This window comes from Tenrec ecaudatus, chromosome 8, assembly GCF_050624435.1.
Source record: "Tenrec ecaudatus isolate mTenEca1 chromosome 8, mTenEca1.hap1, whole genome shotgun sequence".
NCBI lineage: Eukaryota > Metazoa > Chordata > Mammalia > Afrosoricida > Tenrecidae > Tenrec > Tenrec ecaudatus.
This window is the reverse complement of record NC_134537.1, coordinates 68644199-68664994: the sequence shown is the minus strand read 5'-3', so window position 1 is coordinate 68664994 and position 20796 is coordinate 68644199. Positions and strand designations below refer to the sequence as shown.

The 20796-nt window shown below is 41.1% G+C and overlaps 1 protein-coding gene across 7 annotated transcripts in view; it reads right to left on the bottom strand.

Moving 5' to 3' along the window:
* Positions 1–20796, bottom strand: part of ARHGEF10 (Rho guanine nucleotide exchange factor 10) — a 202501-nt gene that overhangs the window by 109339 nt on the left and 72366 nt on the right. For 5 of the 7 annotated variants that reach the window (XM_075556420.1, XM_075556416.1, XM_075556422.1 and 2 more), the window contains exons 5-8: positions 18306–18372; positions 11595–11671; positions 9720–9776; positions 4274–4437 (exon numbers count right to left, since the gene is read on the bottom strand). In XM_075556420.1, the coding sequence (XP_075412535.1) occupies positions 4274–4437; positions 9720–9776; positions 11595–11671; positions 18306–18372 (365 nt within the window). The remainder of the gene's footprint in view (positions 1–4273; positions 4438–9719; positions 9777–11594; positions 11672–18305; positions 18373–20796) is intronic. The other 2 variants (XM_075556415.1, XM_075556418.1) reach the window with 1 other exon arrangement.

Below are 20796 nucleotides of genomic sequence, written 5' to 3'. Positions count from 1 at the left end.
CCATCCTGAATTCCCTGTATTTCCAGTTCCTATCTGTACCAGTGTACATCCTCTGGTCTAGCCATATTTGTAAGATAGAATTGGGATCATGATAGTGGGTGGGGGAGGAAGCATTTACGAACTAGAGGAAAGTTGTATGTTTCATCGGTGCTACAATGCACCCTGACTAGCTCATGTCCTCCCTGAGACCCTTCTGTAAGGGGATGCCCAGTTGCCTACAGATGGGTTTGGAGACCCACTCTGCACTCTGCCTCATTCACAATGATGTGACTTTTTGTTCTTTGATGCCTGATACCTGATCCCATCCACGCCTCTTGATCACACAGGCTGGTGTGCTTCTTCCATGTGGGCTTTGTTGCTTCTCAGCTATATGGCTGCTTGTTTACCTTCAAGCTTTTAAGACCCCAGACGTGATATCTTTTGATAGTCGGGCACCATCAGCCTTCTTCACCACACTTACTTATGCACACATTCGTCTTCAGCATTTATGTGGGGAAGGTGATCACACAATGATGGTTTTGGTTCTTTGGTGTCTGCTACCTGGTCCCTTCAACACCTCATATTCACTTAGGCTTGTGTGCTTTTTCTCCGTGGGCCTTGTTGCTTCCAAGCTAGGTGGCCACTTATTTGTCTTCAAGCCTTTAAGACCCCAGACACTATCTCTTTCGATAGCCGGGCAGCATCAGCTTTCTTCGCCACATTTGCTTATGCACCCTTGGCTTCAGTGATCGTATCAGAAAGGTGAGCACACATTGATATCTTTTGTTCTTTGATGCCTGATACCTGGTAATTCTTAAAGCATGACTTCTTGAAAGTGAAAAAAAATCAGTACTTCACACTGGATTTCTATGGTGAACAGGCGTAACCAACAAGTGCACCATTACATCTCTCCACATGTATCTTTTTGTTTCCTTTTCCACAGATTTTTTGAAGCCCCTTTATGCGCTGTACTAGCTGGGTGGAATGCACGTGTTCCTTTCATTAGTACAGTTTTGTGCAGCCTTCCAGCGGCAATTCTCTAATGCTGGAAGGCTGCTGAGCCGCAAGCACAGTCTCACTGGGCTTTCGGGAGCTTTTCTTGGGCACGTACATTCATGCCGAGGTCCAGGAAGGCAGAAGCTGGATTTTACTCATAAGCGGTCCAACACCAGACTTAACCTAGTTTGCACTAGAATCAACTATGCTGACAAAACATAATTTTATACATACTGTTCACAACCATTTCAAAGCTCCCACTGAACACGGGCAGTCTCTGAGACACGGCAAAGCTCCAGTCCTAAATGTGTCTTTAAGAATTTGTGGGCCAGCCAGAGCAGGTTCAGCCCCCAAATCCCAAACCAAATGTAATGCCATCTAGCTAATCACAGTGACCCTGCAGGACAAGGCAGAACGGTGCCTTTGAGTTCCCGAGGCTGTAAGTTTACAGGACCAGATAGCCGCTTGTTCCTCTTGCCAAGTAGCTGTGGATTCGAACTGCTGCCTTTGCGGATAGCAGCCCAATTTGCCAACCACTACAGCACCCAGGCTGTGAACAGATACATAAAGGTTTTATTTAGCCTCACTTTAGTGCAAAATAAGGTAAGAAGCCTAGCCAATGATGTAAAAGCTGCAAGTGCAACAAGTGACGGTGTTTGCGGTGCATTTGTCAAGAGATGGTGCAGAGTAGAGCTAGGGGCAACCATTTCAGAGGACCAGTTTACAGAAGCATAAAGGGTAATTAGGTGTGGTCCAGAATTTGAACTTTCATAACCAGTGGACTGCCTATTATACACATCTTGCTGAAATAAGAGGCAATCACATTCTCTTTTAAACTTAAAAACAGTAATATACACATCAATTATATTAAATCCATTCTCTCAATTAGTAACTCTATTATAAACTGCCCTTGCAGCTTTTTGCATGACTGACTCTCAGCTGTACTAGTCTAGGTAAGAGAAAAGAGCAACCTAGAAAAGGCCTGTCAATAACATTGGCTCCACAAAATGACAGATTCACCTTGAGTTTTATGAGACAAATCTAAAGAATATGAGAATACTAATCAACCCAGAAAGATGACTCATGTTTGTAGGCTATATATAAAGGATACAAGGATATGAGTATTAAGCACTTCACCTTAAAAATGTCAAACTGCCGGCTATCAAAAGATACAGAGTCCGGGGTCTGAAAAGCTTGAAGGTGAACAAACAGCCATCTATCTCAGAAGCACAAAACCCACATGGAAGAAGCACTCCAGCCTGTGTGACCACAAACTGTCGATGGGATCAAGTATCAGGCATCAAAGAATAAAAAATCATATCATTGTGAATGAGGGGGAGTACAGATTGGGGACTCAAAGCCCATTTGTAGGCAACTGGAGTCCCCTTACAGAAGGGTCTCAGGGAGGACATGAGCCAGTCAGGGTGCATTGTAACACCGATGAAACATAAACCTTTCCTCTAGTTCTTAAATGCTTCCCCCCCCGCCAATATTGTGATCCCAATTCTACTACCTTACAAATCTGGCTAGACCAGAGGATGTACACTGGTACAGATAGGAACTGGAAATACAGGGAATCCAGGATGGATGATCCCTTCAGGACCAGTGGTGAGAGTGGTGATACCGGGAGGGTAGAGGGAAGGTTAGGTATAAAGGGGGAACCGATTACAAGGATCTACATATAACCTCCTCCCTGGGGAGTGGACAACAGAAAAGTGGGTAAAGGGAGACATCGGACAGTGTAAGATATGACAAAATAGTAATAATTTATAAATTATCAAGGGTTCATGAAGGAGGGGGAAGTGGGAAGGGAGGGAGAAAATGAGGAGCTAACACCAAGGGCTCAAGTAGAAAGCAAATGTTCTGAGAATGATGATGGCAACAAATGTACAAATGTGCTCGACATACAATGGATGTATGCATGGACTATGATAAGAGTTGTACGAGCCCCCAATAAAACGATTTTAAAAAAATGTCAGACTGGCCAGTCTACACACAAGGCATTTGTTAATAACTGCAAGTGATCTGCATCACAATCTCATATGCAATATACGTGTATATGTACATATATGTGCACACACAAACCAACCCTTGTATAAATAGCCACAAATGATCTCTCTGTCTACTTAGAGCTATGTGGGGGTTCAAAAAGTCTGTGGGACAATTCCATTGTCCTTTCACTCCTCTTTTCCATGAACTTTTTGAAGCCTCCTCATGTGTTCATGTATGTATGTGTATGTATATATACACCTATGTTCATACATGAGATAGTTAAGGTTTATTGTGCCAACCTGGCCGATAAGCACGTGGGGTTAATTGAAGGGCAGAGGGATAAATGGCTCGGTGAGCCTCCCCTTTCTAGTTCTCAGGTCTCTTGCTCTCTGATGGTCGGACCAGGGTATAGCTGCCTTAGCCAGTTCCCTGCTTCAGCACACAAGACTCACTTCCTGCAAGACATCCCTGAGGAGAAGCCGCATGGACCTACCCCCATGCAGCCCTGGGTGCTGGAGCAGCTGTGTGGAGACCCCTGTCAGCAATGAGATGCTGACACGTTCACTGATTTGGTTTTCCTCCTGTAGTCGGCGTCATTGCGCCTGTTTTGTGAGATGGAGGAGGTCTTTGTGGATTGGTGTCAGACATATAGGTTAATGTTGGACTTGTGGGCTTGGACAGCACTGGGTTGGGATGCTTTCTTAATATACACTTAGCCTGTATATAAATCTCTCTTATACGTATGAGCTTCTGTGGATTTGTTTCTCTGGTCTACCCAGGGCAACAGAATACACACAAATGTACATATGTATGTGGCATAGCCAGCCACTACTGAAAATGAAAAACTGTGATGATCTGTTGAAAATGGCTCCCGTACTGTTCAAGTTCTCCGGAACCCTAATCTTAGGAGTCACCTTGCTGCGCATGATGAAAACACTGAAGTTCATCCTATCACCATAAAGAAAGTACCATTGGATGGTTTCTGAGTACACCTGACAAATAATAACTGTGTGCAGCACTAGTATTCTGTGCATGGCATAAAATATTCCACATCACAAATAATTCAGAGACTGTATTTTCTTAAAATATTCAAGAAAGCTTGCTTAACACATGGTGACATTTTTATTATCTCTATGTAAAATAAGATATATTTTCCTTAGACTACTTCCCCCAAATTTTACACCCTAACTTAAAAAATGAATATTAAAGTATTATCTTAGCTCAACTTTTATTTTTCAGTAACCCCATTCATGCATTAAAGTAAGAAAATCCTTTTCTATGTACAATGTACAAATAAAAGACATACTTGCTTTCTGTGGTTGCTACGCAAGAAGGACCTAGGAATTCCATTTTTGCACTCCGAGTCACTTTGTTCTTCATAACTTTCAAATTCACTCGAGCTCCATCCGTATTCTAGAGAGCTGTTTCCACCGTCATCCCCGTTTTCAACATCATCATAAATCATTTCATCTGAATGCATAAAATCCCAAAATGAAATTAACATTAAAATGTATAACTGACTAGATAGTGCTTTGTACTTGCTTACTGTTCTATGTTACACTTTTGAGCGTTGGGATGGGAGATCATGAGACTACTTTGAATGAAACGGCAGAAGCCTCAGGGATTCTCCTCGAGGAAGGTGTTACCAGATGTGCTGGCACCTTGGTCTGTACCCAGGCATACCTCAGAGGTATCACGGGTCCCATTCCAGACCAATGCAAAAAAGTGAGTGATAATGCATTTTGTTTGTTTGCTTGCTTTCCAATGCATATAAAACTTACATTTACATTTTACTGTAGTCTATGAAGTATGCATGCCCCAAAAAACTCACTACCATGGAGTCTATGCAGACGCCTAGAGACTCTGTATAGAGGGTCCGAGAATGTCTGAGACTGTCACTCATGATAGGAATAGAAAGTGCCATCCTTCCCCACGGAGCGGCTGGTGGTTTCAGACTGCGCCCTCACATGGCAGCCAGCGGGAAAGCACTGCGGGGCCAGCGCTCCCTGAAGGACGTGCCAGCATTGCCCAACAGTTTGACAATTACCAAACACAGCCATGAAGGGAGCGCATGCTGTTGGACAAATAACACCGACAGGTTGTCCCAAAAGTGTTGCCACGAACTTTTAATTTGTTAACAACAAAAAATGTACAGTATATGCACAATGCCATAAATCAAAGACAAGAAAATATAGTACACTCATGGTATGAAAAACTCTCCAACTGTTCATCTGATAAATTCCCCAGCTTCATCCACAGCTTCAAAACCATAATTACACAAAGTCACACATTAATCATAGAAAATGCCTCACAGAGGAAAATGTTTATTTAAACAAAGCTATGGAATATATAGATAGATAGGAATTTAATGACTGATGTGTTGCTTTGATACTAAAAATGGTCTAATAATGATAAACAATCTCCTACTGTACACAGCGTCTTTGTCTTATTCATCACTTTATGGATTGGCGAAGAGTCCATCGTTTTTCTACCGAACACAAGGTTAAGAGACCTTCATAAAGGAAACTCTGAGAACAGAGTCCATGTCTTTTATTTCATAACTGACGTCCTGCACATGTGAGGGGTCAGAACTGAGCTGTTTCAGGAGCTCCCACAGCGAGCCCAGAGACTTCCTGTCCACAACTAACACGCTTCCCTAAATTGGATCAATTCAAAAGGGAGTTCTCGTGTGATGAGCTCTCCCTGCCATTGAGTCATTCCTGACTTACAGTGACCCTGGAGGACACCGCACAACTGGCCCCGCGGGCTTCCAACGACTGTAACTTTGTACCGGATAGAAGGCCTCTTTGTTTTTCTCTTGAGAATCGGCTACTGGTTCTGAACTGCTGATCTTGCAGTTAGCCGTCCAACAAAAAATCACCACACTACCAGGCTCCCTTCTTGTGTGGTAAACCCTGATTACTATAAAAATATACAGCAGAACATGAAAATACATACGGGCTTTCTATTTTCAAAGCAGGGTAATGGCAATAAGCCTTTCAGAGAATGAAAACACCATTCTTCAAACTCCCAGAATACGGTATGTGCCACTTGTGTGATTATGTGACGTGGAATCAACTCCAGCTCACAGTAAGTGCACCGGACAGCACAGACCTTCCCCCACAGGGTTTCCGCGGCTGTACTCTGTAAGGGAGCACACCACCAGGCATTTCCTCTGGTGGAGTGGCTAATGGGTTCACACTGCTGAGCCTTTGCTTAGAGGCCAGGGGTCCAACCACTGTGTCACCAGGGCCCCTTCTCAGAATATCAGTGTCTCTATCATTTTCACATTCATTAAATACACCCCCATAAGGAGAGGAATTTGTAGAATGTGAGTGGTTTGCGATCAGCTGTTAACCTCAAGGTTGGCAGTTCAAACCCACTCAGCGGCAAAAAAAATCAGAAAAAGCTTCTGTTTTAGTAAAATTTACCATGCCCCCATTGTCCCCACTCCAAACCCTCTGGGCCCTCCCTGACTCGGCTCAGCTAAACACAAGACAACCACCAACCGGCTCTTTATTTCAGTTGGAGTTTCTATTTAAATAGTTTCATATGGTTAAGTGATCATTTAAAGTACAAAACAAGATGAAAAAGATATTTTCATTCCCTAAAAGTTTTATTCATATTAGTCTCTACTGAACTTATCCTACGTGCACCTTTGTGTTCACCATAATAAAAAAAAACTTAAAATCCTAGTTAAGTACATATTAATAGAGGGACACCTCAGTTGTCATTCCAAATTCGTGTTCAAACACCTTAAAGTTTGAGAAGGAAATATGTTTTTCTATAAGAAATAGTTTGTTACAGTCCACACAGAAGAAAGCCTTGGCACTGCGCGTGCGCACACAGACACAGTCAACATCGTTCTGGTCTTCTCTGCTTTCAGCCAAGATCCACGTAACATCCGGACTGACACTCCTGATTCCATGGCCTCTTCTGAATCCAGCCTCAATTTCTAGCAGCTTCCTGTCAATGCACTGCTGTAACCGCGAGTGTGTGGAAACATTTCCATTGGCATTCCATCAATTCCTTGTTTTTGGCTACTGCCTTCAGTGCAGCTTGGACTTCTTCCTGCAGTACCATTGGTTGTGGATCTTAGGCTACCTCTAGAAATGGTTACATGCTGACTAGTCCTTCTTGATAGAGTGACTCTGTGTCTAACTACTTTAGTCATACAGAAATACTTTTAACTGCAATTTTTGAATACTCAGACTATCAGAATATAGAAAATAAATGCTTGTGAATGCTTGTTAGAAAGGCACTCAATATTCTGATATTAACCCCATCAGCAGATCTAGGAACTCGGAGGTGTCATGTTAAACATTGGTGAGTTAGTGAACTGTTTGTTGTCTTCAATTTCTACACCCACAGATTTATGGTTTCTAACAGTATCAACTAAACTCAGTCGCTCTGGCTGGCCAACAGAAAGAATGGCTTATTATTTTCTTGGTTGAAATCTTGTCCCTAGACACAACAGCATTTTAAGAAATCCTAATAGCCCCTTTGGTTAGAACTGACCTTAAATTTCTTTTTCTATTCTTTCCCTTAAAATTTTTATTTCTTTTTAAATGTTTATATATGTCTTACCAAAGCCTAGGAATAACTTGGCCATGCTTTTCCACTCTGAGAATGTTTGTTGGCAAGCTTGATCCAAATTATGTTTACTCTGAGTATAAAGCCTTTGGCTACCAATGACTGGGTGAACGGTTAAAACCCACCAGTGCTCTGAAGGAAAGAACCAAGTTCTTGGCGCCAATGAAGATGCATATGTAGTCTCAGACTTCATCCAAGGTAACAGTGCATCAGAATTGACTCAATGACAATAGGTTTGATTTTGGATGATAAGTTTCAATACATTTGGACTTAGTTTTGCATCTTATTTCATATTCTTTTCCATTATTTCTTATTTTATATTTTCTTACTTTCTAATGGACTGACTTTTGTTCTGTTTTAGGAGATAAATAATGCATTTTTATTATTACACTGGTAACCAGAAAATACAGACTTGACTTCGCACACCAGTAAAGAAACAAGCAAAGACAAATGTTTCTGAAAAACAGAATTTCAAGTGGGTGAGTCCTTTCCATTGTAGATGTTATCGTTGTACCATTAGATAAACATTGGAACTTCTTATCTTATAATTATTTTCCGCACTTTTTTCCTTTACATTTATAGTTTAGGTTTCCCTATCTTTAACCCTGTATTTCATTGGGGTCATTTCCTGACACTTACCTTCAAGTTTACTAGATTTCTCCTCAGCTGTAACTGTTTAGCCAGTGGGTACATTGTTTTTAGTCTCTCCTTTCATTAAAGAAACAACTATTTGAAGGTCCTTTCTGTATTCTGGGGTGTCCTCAGGCCCAGTTCCATACCCAGTGTGATACTAAGTCACTGTCTCCCACTCCTAATAATTGGGCATCAAATACTCCATCTCCTAAGTTACTGAGATTGACTACCCTCCACATTACCTGCAACACAGATCATGGAAACATTAGCTTACTAACACCATTTTGTGATTTCTATTCGCCTCTTCATTTACAGCATTATATTAAAATATCTTATATTCCATCCCACATTCCTATATACTTGCACAAGAGTGTGGAGTGAAATTCCTCAATATGGTTCTTCTACCCAAGTCCTTCTAACTCCCACCAAATGATGGGGTGGGACTATGCAAATATGGTATGTGTAACATCAATCAAGTGGATTGAACACTTTTGTTACTATCTCCACCATCACCCACATCCCTTCTACCCCCTCACTGCCCCAGCCCTCAGTCATAAGGCTGAATCATCATTGGGGTAGCAGGAGGGAAAGCCCAGGGCCATCAAACCAGCACTTTCTAGGTCTGTCTGAAGTGGCAGAGATTGAGCCCAAAGGCACCAGAGACTGTGGCATGGAGACTATGGGCCAAGGCAAGAGGGGCAGTGTTGAGACGATGGGACTATGAGACAGAACGACTATGAGACAGAGTGACCGGTTCCTGGTCCAGAGAAGCCGAGGTCGAGAGACCATGTGGCTGAGAGGCTATGCGAGGACCAGAAGGAGACTTGGTTGCTGGCTGAGGAGAGGTGTTGCTATGGACCAATGATCGTATCCTTACTGTTGACTGATTCTGACTTGTAATCTATTAACTTCCCTAATAAACTCCCATAGCTTTAAGTCTTGTCTGTGAGTTCTGTGTGGCTATTGGGTTGAAATATTGAGCCCAGCTTAGAAACAGAGTGCGGTGTGAGGAACAGTTGTTGTCAGAATAGGTAAACAAGGAAGAATGTCTGACACTTATTTCCCGGCAACAGGGACCCAGAGGAGGTCAGATATGAGCCCCATGGTGTTTTTACTGCAGAGTTTCCAGGATATATTAATTAATATGTAGCTAACTGATTATTATTCTTCGTTTTTTAGCTATAGAAACTACAGCTCATGAGGTTAAATGGCTTACTCAAAATCAGAACACGAAACATGATCCTAATGCTAAAATTTTTCAGTATGAGCACCTTTTCTTCTCATTTCCAATAGTACAAAAATAAATAGTCATATGTGTGTCTACACACCAATATTCTACTATAGCTTATAAATGAGTCAGTGAGTCACTATAGTGATATATAAATAAATAAAACATAAATATACTAAAATGTATAGGCTATGGATCTACTGATTATGTATGCATTCAAAAAGTCTTTTTTAAAATAGCAGCATGGGAAAACAACCACATGGAATCTTCTAAAACTCAATTAGGGATAAAATCAAACCTGGTTCTGAGTCTGAAGTTTCTCTTGGAACATCATCATAAATCGCTTCTTCTGGATCTGGAAGAAATGGGGAGAAAAGGTCAAATCTTGGCCAAACTCAATCTGTTCACTTGGACATTTAAAAGACAACAGCATATCACTATCACTCAGGGTGCCTTACCAAAACAAACATCATTTTCTAGGGCAGAATATTTGTTTGGGGGCTTGGGGAATATCACTCTAATTTGGCCAACTTGAAAATATCACCGAAATGTAACTTTTCCTGCTTTTTCAGCGAAATTTGTTCTCTAGTGCATTCAAGGAAGTCCACAATGCAAAGATGCTGCCCAGAATTTCAGAGAAGGTGGGAGAGCTCAGCTGAGGTCATACAAATGGAAGTCTCCAAAGTGCAGTGAGCCTTTAAACCACAAGATAGGAGAGGGGCCACATGCACACAGAACATGTTAACATCTTAGGGCAAAACCTCTTCAACCATATGATGTGGGATATTAGTGTCACGTGAAATTAGAACAGGTTTCCTTAAATAAATAAATAACAGCAGGGAGGGGGATTTCCATGAAAAAAAACTTTTAGCATGCATTGTATAAGAAAATTATATAAGAGCATAGTAAGAAAATCGGAATTCTTATTTAAATATTTGTGAAAATATGTTTGGGGAAATAAGTTTCTTTAAAAGGTCTTTTAAATTACCTTTCCAAAGTATTCATTTACTGGTGTTATTCATTTACTGGAGAATCCCCAAACTACAATGAGCTATTACTAGAAACCACAAAAGCAAGCCACTATTGAACAACCAATGGAGGAAAATGAGATAAATAAAACCGAACATCGCAGGACATCAACCAGCACAGCCACAGGGAAATCACGCACATTCAAGAACAACCCCATACTCTCTTTCTGCTGTTCAGCTCCCATGTCACAGCTCTGCTTAAATTTTAACAACTCTTATTAGCTGTAACCATACTGATTCTACCGCTATTAGATGATGTTGTTAAGATGGTTAAATTTGCAGGATTTACATATAGTTATTCTAATTGCCTGTCATCTGTATAATAAAAGTGAGCAATGGAAGAAATTTACACAAGTTTTGCTCTAGAAACAGAACTGCTAGAGAATAACAAGCCAGTAATTTAATCCTGTAATGATCCTGATGTAATAGCCCCTTAGCAGAATCAGCTAATTATCCTCAGTTCTTTGTTTTGACAATGTCATAATTAAAATCATAATGAACCATTCCAGGAGATAATTTAACAAATAGCAGAGAGCTAAGAGGGCTCTACCTTGTAAGTCAATCATGTAATTACACATAGATTATTGAGTCAGTAGATAATAAAAGGGGTAATTAGAAAAGAGATCTTTACTTTTCCTTTAAAAATTAAATCTGATTAAAAAATATGTTTAGCCTGGTATACAACCAGGTCAGTGGGTTGCCTTAACCAACCACATCCTTCCCCTTCAAAAATGGTACCATGAAAAAGCATCTCATGGAAGAAAAACATGAAAAAATACTTTGTTAATGTCTCAGTAATGACTCCCTGATTGTGAGATGGAAATCAAAGTATGATTACTCAAAACTGTAGTACACTAGACGGAAGCAATCAGGAAGAGAGGCGCAGTTAGATGGATAGAGCTAAGGTAATTTGAAATGAAGTAATAGGTTCATGGAGCCCTTAGAAAACACGTCCAGATCTAGGTTCTGGTAACATTCTAAGTAAATAACTATGTTTTTAAAAGTTTCAGATGTGCTGCAGTACATGAGACTAATGACACCATGTGAAGAAAAGACACAGCATCACTCTGTTGGCAAATGTTTGTAGTGAGCTGGACGAGGATTCAGGTGGTGGTCCATCAGCACTCCTGCTCAGTGGTACTTACTCTCCATCCAGGCTGTATTGGCAGGATCTGCAACCCATCGGGCCAGGGCGCTGCCTTCTTTGTTGACTGGATCTTCACTTAAGGAAAACAAAGGATAAAGTCAGAATAGTGACAGGCATTCCAATCATTGGGTTGTTGAGTGCCCTCCGAGGTACAGTGAAACTCTGAGAGATGGAGCTTGATGGTACTGCATCAATTATTTGAGATTCTTTTTTGCCTTTGACAGAGGGAATACTATCACTCATTAAATAAGAGTCCTATCTCATTCTAGTTCCAAGTTTCCTTCTATGACAGGTTTCTGCCTTAGCCAGGGTTCCATTGGTCACAGGTATTAGTGTATATATGGAGGTACATAAAAAAACATGACTACATGGGAACCTTTATTAAACAAAAATATGAATTGATTGTTTCTCAATGTTTTCCATCTAGGTCCACACACCTATGAAGATAGACTTTCCATCTTTCTAATCCTTCCTGGAAGAATTCTGCACTCTGACATTGAGGTTTGGGAACAAAAAAAAGTCTGAAGGAGAAAATCAGGGCCATACAGCGAATGGGGAACAGATGCCCAATGAAATTCTGAGACGAGCCCTTGTTACATCTGAAGATCAGCAAATGCACTGTGGTGATGGGAAAACTTCCTCAGAAAACCTCCCTGGCTGTTTTCTCTCCATTTTCTTAAAACTTCTTCCAAAGAAGCTTCCACATTTGTCCTTCGTCCTCTGAGAAAATCATTTCAGAACCCTCCCCGAACAGCTGACACCGCCAACAGGGCTGACCTCTCTGGTTGAAGGGGACTAGCCAAGCAGATCCCCTGGGAAGCCGCTCTCTGGATCAGATTTGTAAAAAGGAAAATGTTTGAAGACAGGTGTATTACTAAGAGAACTGGTCTTCCGTCATCCACTAACATGTTAAAACATACTTTATTTGGAATAAACAATAAGCAATAGCTTTTCACTGACTTTCACATGTGTTGCTATGCCTACAATTTGTATACTTTTTCATGTTCTTGTAAAAACTCAAAATTCTAATTCTCATTAATAACTATTTATAATATAAGTGCTTTAGATAAAACCACCATATGTGAACCACATGACAGGAATATGAAAGAAATTTTAGCTCTTGCTTACAAAAGCCCAAATTTTTGTCCAGTATTTAATCAGACCTTTTAGAGGGCCTATTTTGTACCACATGGAACCTGGTGGTGGAGTGGGTTATGGACCAGGCCACTAATTGCAAGATCAGCAGTTCTAACCCAGCAGCTTCTTCTCGGGAGTAAGATGAGGCTTTCTGTTTTTATAAAGATGTACAGTCTTGTCCACCTGAAGAGGTGTTTCTGCTGTTTAACAGGGTCGCGGTGAGTCAGAATCGCCTTCATGGCACTGAGCTTTGGGTTATTTTGTGCCACACATGATGCTGAATTTGGAAACATATGAGTAAGATACAGGTCTTTTTGTATTCTAGTAACAAGAAAGTGGGAGAAAAAAGCAAAACAAAAACCAAATAAATAAAAATGGTCATTACCAACTGGCAGTGTGTTCACAATGCAATGGTCTGGGGTGGGGGGCGAAGCATGGGGATTTTGTACTCTGTTATTGGCATGTTTTCTTCAGAAGCATGGCAAGATCAGATTCACTCAACAAGTATTTTCTAAGGTCCATCTCTCTGAAAATCACAGCTCTTGATAATATGAATGTAGAACTCAACCCCACTGCCATTGAGTGGATCTGACTCGCAAGTAATTCCAGAAAGCAATGTAGCAAAGGGTGAGATTTGTATGTAAATGGCCTACCACATTCTTCCTCCCAAGGAGAGAGAGTTTGGCAGGTTCTAACCACCGACCTTTCAGTTAGACATCAGTGCTTAACCACTAGTCCCCCAGGGCTCCTACAGTAAAACATGAATTCAATAGGTGGAACCCTCTGAACACGAGGCAAGGTATATACTGAGAGCAAGGTATACACATACACTTAGCAGAAAGGAAAAGAAATTAAAAATAAAGCAAGCATCCAGAGATAAGGTGAGTCCTGAATTATTTCTACATGGGAGAAAAATAATCATTAATGTACAAGTTTCTTGTAATACAATGTTCCAGCTACAGAGTAACTGATAGGAACAATGAACCTCCTGGCAATAAACCATCTCTGTCATCATTTCCTTTTTTGGCTACGCCTTTTAATGAGTAACGAAACACTTGCAAAATGGCAATACAGAGGAAAAAGTACAAAAGTCTTGGCAGTTTCTACATAAAAAAGACTTTAAGTCAGTGTTTTCTAAAGAGGGTGATGCTACCCTCCGGAGGTGCTGGAATTACCTAAAGCGCTTTATCCTGGATGATGGTTTATAGCATAAATGTTTGTTTTTTAAAACATTTTTTAGGGACTCATACAGCTCTTATCACAATCCATACATATACATACATCAATTGTATAAAGCACATTTGTACATTCTTTGCCCTAATCATTTTCAAAGCATTTGCTCTCCACTTAAGCCCTTTGCATCAGGTCCTCTTTTTCCCCCCTCCTTCCCCGCTCCCCCCTCCCTCCCTGCTCCCCCCTCTCTCATGAGCCCTTGATAATTTATGGATTATTTTGTCATATCTTGCCCTATCCGGTGTCTCCCTTCACCCCCTTCTCTGTTGTCCGTCCCCCAGGGAGGAGGTCACATGTAGATCCTTGTAATTGGTTCCCCCTTTCCAACCCACTCACCCTCCACTCTCCCAGTATCGCCCCTCACACCCTTGGTCCTGAAGGTATCATCCACCCTGGATTCCCTGTGCCTCCAGCTCCTATATGCACCCGTGTACAACCTCTGCTCTATCCAGTCTTGCAAGGTAGAATTCGGATCATGGTAGTTGGGGGGGAGGAAGCATGCAGGATCTGGGGGAAAGCTATGTTCTTCATCGGTACTACACCGCACCCTGACTGACTCATCTCCTCCCCTAGACCCCTCTCTGAGGGGGGTCTCCAGTGGCCAACAAATGGGCTTTGGGTCTCCACTATGCACTTCCCCCTTCATTCACTATGGTAAGATTTTTTTTTTTTTTTTGATAATGCCTTATACCTGATCCCTTTGGCAGCTCGTGATCGCACAGGCTGGTGTGCTTCTTCCATGTGGGCTTTGTTGCTTCTGAACTAGATGGTTGCTTGTTCACCTTCAAGGCTTTAAGACCTCAGACACTATCTCTTTTGATAGCTGGGCACCATCAGCTTTCTTCGCCACATTTATTTGTTCACCTGCTTTGGCTTCAGCAGTTGTGTCGGGAGGGTGAGCATCATAGAGTGCTAATTTAATAGAAGAATGTATTCATGCGTTGAGGGAGTGCTTGAGTAGAGGCCCAAGGTCCTTCCGCCACCTTAATACTAAACCTATAAATATAGACACATAGATCTATTTCTATATATATATCTATATATATATATATATATATGCATGTACATGTCTTTGTCTAGACCTCTATAAATGCCCTTTGCCTCCTAGCTCTTTCCTTTATTTCCCTTGACTTTCCTCCTGCCCCACTATCATGCTCCGTGCCCACCTGGGTTACAGCTGTACCTCTTCTTTACGTAACCTTACCCTTGATCATTCCCTACCAGGCCTGCCACTCCCCCCTCACCACCATTTTGGATCCCATGTTGTTCCCTTGTCCATGGGTTGTTAACACCACTTCCTTACGCCCCCCCCCCACCCCACCTCCCCCTATCCCAAGTCCCCCTGGAACTGTCGATCCCATTGTTTTTCCTCCAGATAGTTCATTCAGCCTGTCTTATTTAGACAGACCTGTGGAGATTAATAACATGCACAAAAACAAGACAGAGGAAAACAAAGCAACAGTATACAACCAGACAACAAAACAGCAACAAAAAACCACTGACAAAGAACGAAACAAAACACAACAAAAAAGAAAAGCTTGTAGTTAGTTCAAGGATCGTTTGTTGGCCATTAGGAGTGTTTAAATGTTTTTAATTAACAGGGAGAGCTGAGTAATTTTTTTTTTTTCTAAAAAGGAGGCAGTAAACCAAATAAGTTTGGGAACCTATGCTTTAAATACTGGAAGACAGGCCACATAATTGCTATGTTGTAGAGTGGTCTGAAAATTAAGATAGCCTCCCTGTATTTAGTTGAATAATTTACCATGTAAAGAAATATTCTTATGCTTTTTCGGTTTCAAATTATACTAGAAAGAAATGAAACAAGGGTGTAGGGTAGATGGGGTAAAGATTCAATCATGTTCTCTTTCAATACATCTATTTTTCACGCTAAGTTTCACCTTACTGAAAAATAACAGGACCCCAGTGCTGCTGTGGGATAAGCCATGGGTGGTAAATTGCAAGGGTAGTGGTTCAAAGCCACCAATAATAGCTCCAGGAGGGGAAGACGAAGATTCCATAAAGATGGGAAATCTGTGAAGCCTAGTGGCTCCATGTGCATCGGAACCAACCGACCAGACAGCAACGGAGCCCCAACAGCCCGCCACTCACTCTCTCGGATGTCACAGCATGGAGACTCGGCTGAGTGCTCCAAAACATACTGGGAAGTAAAAACAAACGTAATCCTGGAAGCCTTTAGTAAACGAAACTGCCTACATGAGACACAATTGCGCCTTGAAACATCCGCCATCTAGGTCTCCCTGGAGAATTCCGCACGTCAAAATAGCAGCCTCACGTCTTCATAAACGTTCTGAGTTTCAGGAACGCAACGAAGCGTGAAGGCACGACACGTTCAAGTGGGTAGGGCGGATGGGGAAACCATTCCCCCAAAAGCTGCCAGGCAGCCTTTGCCATCCTCAAAGAACCCACATTGTGAAGGGGGCAAATCTGGTCTTTGTCTCCTCAAGGCAGTTTCCCTGTGTTCTTTGACAAATCCATCAAGATTACGCCTTTGCACTCCCCCCAATCAATCGCTAGAACCTTCTGAACTGACCTCTCTGCCTTCCATTAAACTCGCCAAGCAGATTCCCCTGGGAACCCACGGGGTTCACGGGACTTTTTCCCCAGGCACCCTAACCAGACGGAAACAGGGTACTACAGAGAAACGCTGTTGCAGCCACCCAACAGCCAGAGAGCGGGGCTAAAGTCCGGGTTGTTTGGAATACACCTGTGCATGTGTGGACTGGACCATCTAATAGCAGCAATGCTTTGTGACTTGCCCCAGGAATTCCGTACTTCAATTGGGTAGGAAATTCTAAGTAAGGCCTGCTTTTCCTTCGCGATCAGAGTCCCCCAAACCCTCAGCCCCAGGAGTGGTGTCACGGCAAACCTACACCCCCTGCTCCCCAAGTGCTTCCCCGAGGCTGCGCAGAGGGCGGGGTCGGGGGCACACGCTCCAAAGAATCCTCCTCCTTGCAGAGGGCGAAGAGAGATAGAGGCCGAAGACTTCACAGGGGAGGGAGACTATGAACTGGAATTTGAAATACCAGTTGTGAGAGATCAGGAGATGATGATCTAGCTAGGAACACGGACAGCAGCAAAGCCACTGAGCAGGCAAGCACAGTCGCAGTGTCGGAAGAGGCCCTGACAACGGGTGGGCTCGGGGGAAGGAAATGTTGGCTGAGGGGAGTGGGAAGAAAGAGGATAATGAACTAGATGGCTGTTCCAGGGAAATGTGTGCAATAATCTCCTGAGAACCTGTGACACCATTTGACCTCTCTGTCCGGGCCGGCCTCTCTGTCAGGGGGTCCCAGAGCCGCATTCCTTTCTTATGGAGAAATCACTCTGGAATGTGACTTGTCCGTTTATTAGTGAGATAGTTTAATTAATATCCCTCTGTCCCACTGGAACTGTGAGATGAATGGTGGCATTGTGGCCGGTTTTATTTACTATTCGCTTTTGGGTCCCTTGTATGTGGGAGACAATAAATATTTGGCAAGTGAAAAACACATAAAAATAAATAACCAATACCAACCATACACCAAGCATATTGTCATGCTCAGTGGTAAACACTGTGAGATTTAATAAAACCGTATTTTGTCCATGAGGAGTTCATTAGGGAAAAGTGACACAGAAAAGAGAGCGATGATAACACAGTGCAACGAATTACAATTCAGCGCTGGAAACACAAAAGAAAAACTTTATGAAAAAAGAGGTATTGAAACTGGATTTTGAAGGATAAATAGTCGTTTGTTGATTGTATGAGATTCCTGGGCATTTCAAATAGGAAAGGAACAGTAAAAAACATGAAAGAAAATCCTATATTAAACAAAACCAAACCTCCCCCCACCACACGGGGTTCTGAGAATCCTTACGCTCGCAGACACAATGTGCATCTCCAAGAGGGGACACTCGGTCCTTACTTTTCTTTTTCTACACAGAACGATGATAATGTTTAGGAGACTTTTGATGTTCAGAAGAAGAACACCGGACTGGAAGACAGGGTATATAAAAAACAGAAAGACAAAGAAACAGAGCAGACGGGTGGGCTAGGCCAAGACAGTGGCACCTGAAAATTCAGTAAATTCAGACTGAATTCTAAATATTTTCAGATGTATTGAAATCAGCACATTTAAAATGTAAATGGCTTCAAACAATAGCCTTCTGAGAAAAACTAATATGTTAACCTTATAATACAAAAATATTTCTAAGAGAGGAAACAGTTAACATCACTTGAGGAAAGGTAAAAAACTGATGACTTAAAATATGGACGGCACATCAGAATCATTCCAAGAAAAAAGGGCATAAATTCGAAATATATTTGTAAAATTAATGAAAATACCTGTTTGTGGGATCCTCAGAACTCAAAGAATTAAACTGACTCTCCTCTACTCCTTCCTGTGCTTCTGCTAGGAAAGAAAACAACAAAAGAGCTTCTATTGGTTCCAAATCTTGACAAAAAGCCTTGTGAAGTTGATTCTATCTTTAAAGAGATTTCATATTTTCTTTTCTTATCAACAATAGAGCTATATTCACATAAAGTTCATTAAGTGGTTTACTAAAAATGTTTTGCCTTTCAATAAAATTCATTCAAAATTGTGTTATACTAAAAGGTAATATCCAAAAATTTTTATTTAAAAAGGCAGAAAGAAAACACACAAAATACCAAACAAATGAAGTTAGACTTCAAAACAGAGTTCTCTCCTACAACACAGGTTTTCATGGAAAGTTTACAATTGTGATTTCATTAAAAATATGTCTATATGGAAACTTCAAAAAACATCTAAAGAAGAAATGGTAAAGTCTGTGGTATCTGACAAGCAAGCTTGCGTTGTTCGTTCTCTCTCTCTCTCTCTCTCTCTCTCTCTCTCTCTCTCTCTCTCTCTCTCTCTCTCTCTCTCTCTCTCTCTCTCTCTCTCTCTCTCCATGCATGCCAAGTCTATTTGGTGCTTTTTTTGTACAGTGTTTGGCTTACCAAGAGATCAGTGTTAGGTTCCGGAAAAAGTCACATCACATGACATACCAAAGGTAGTGCCAGGGCTTAAAGTCAAATCCCCCCACTTTTAGAAACTGTTTTTCCAACCATACATGGAATAGCTAAATGACCACCAACAAATGACAAAATATGCCACAAAGTTGATGAAGGTGGGAAATGTGGGTCAGCAACACACAAAACACACACAGTGGATTGTATTTCCCTGCAGTGTGACTTAGGAGCATAGATAGGTTTGTAAAACAGTTTTCTTTTTGTTGTTGTAGCTATTTTTTTTTAAAATCATTTTATTGGGGGCTCATACAACTCATCATAATTCATACATACATCCATTGTGTCAAGCACATTTGTACATTTGTTGCCATCGTCATTCTCAAAACATTTGCTTTCTACTTGAGCCCTTGGTATCAGCTCCTCATTTTCCCATCCCTCTCCATCCCAGCCCCACGAACCCTTGATAGTTTATAAGTTATTATTTTGTACATCTTACATTGTCCGATATCTCCCTTCATACACTTTGCTCTTGTCCGTCCCCCAGGGGGTTATATGTAGATCCTTATGATTGGTTCCCCCTTTCTATCCCTAAATGCATGACTCGTGTTGCCCCCAGTTAGCCCATTTCCACAGGAAATTCTTCTGTGTCCGAATAACACTCACCAAATGCCAACACAGAAGCCGTATGAAAGGAAAGGTAAGAATAGGGTGAGCTTACTCATTAGGAATTTCTCCCACAAGCTTTTCCCATCTCAAGCTGAAGATAACACAGGTGTCATGAAAATAAGAAACTGCACAATGCTATCTAGGTAGGAAGCAGCAGATCCAGAACTCGAAACTTGGCCTAATGCCAAAATCCTTGTTTTATAAATATCAGCCCAGGAGAGAGCTAGGTGTACTCATTTCTCTTTAGGAAAAACAAAACAAAATAAAAACCGTAGACACTATGTTCCTGGATTCTGGATCTCACAGTAATGTTATTACAATATAGTTTTCTTAATGGTAGCATTGGGCTACAATCCAAACGATCAGCAGTTTGAAACCACCAGTCACTCCTGAGAGAGACGGGCTTTCTATTCCTGTAAAAAGTGGGTGAGTTAATTTTTTTAAAATATAACTTTAAATCATGTTAACTTATTTGAAATGAAGTCATTTCCATAAAAGTAAATATATTTTTCTTAAGCACAGAATTACCACAAGCCATACTTCATTAATTTTAGACTGTTCTGGCTCTTTATAACTACAGAATAAGAACAATACTATGGGGATGGTAAAAGTTGAGCATTGCTGCCAATTATAACCAGAAAACATGGACGCTAAAAATCCTCACAAGACAAAAATCACAATTTACTGGAAGGATTTTTTCCCTCCTTTCTTATTAACTAGAAGGAAATAATGCTGAATTGAAATTTTCATGATTGTGATCCATGAAAAAACATCACCTATTCCCAGGAAATTCCGCCCACTGTTTCCTGGGAAAGATAATGTATTAATATATTTAGGAGAGAAAAGGAAAATTAAGCCTAGTTACCTTTCTGGGTCTGTTCTTAATATAAAAATTTTTTATTTGGCAAAGAGAAGAGTAATTTTGTATTCTCACTTAATATGTACTCACAGGCTTTGCTATAGACAAGACCTATCAAGTTGATGCTAAGTGTGTTAGTCTGGGTAGACTAGAGAAACAAATTCATAAATACGCATATGTATATAAGAAAGAAGTTTATATACAAGAGCAACTGAATATTGAGTAAACATCCCAGCCCAGTCCAGACCAAGTCCATAAGTCCAATATTAGCATATATGTCTGATACCAATCTATAAAGTCTTTTTCAGACTTATGAAATAC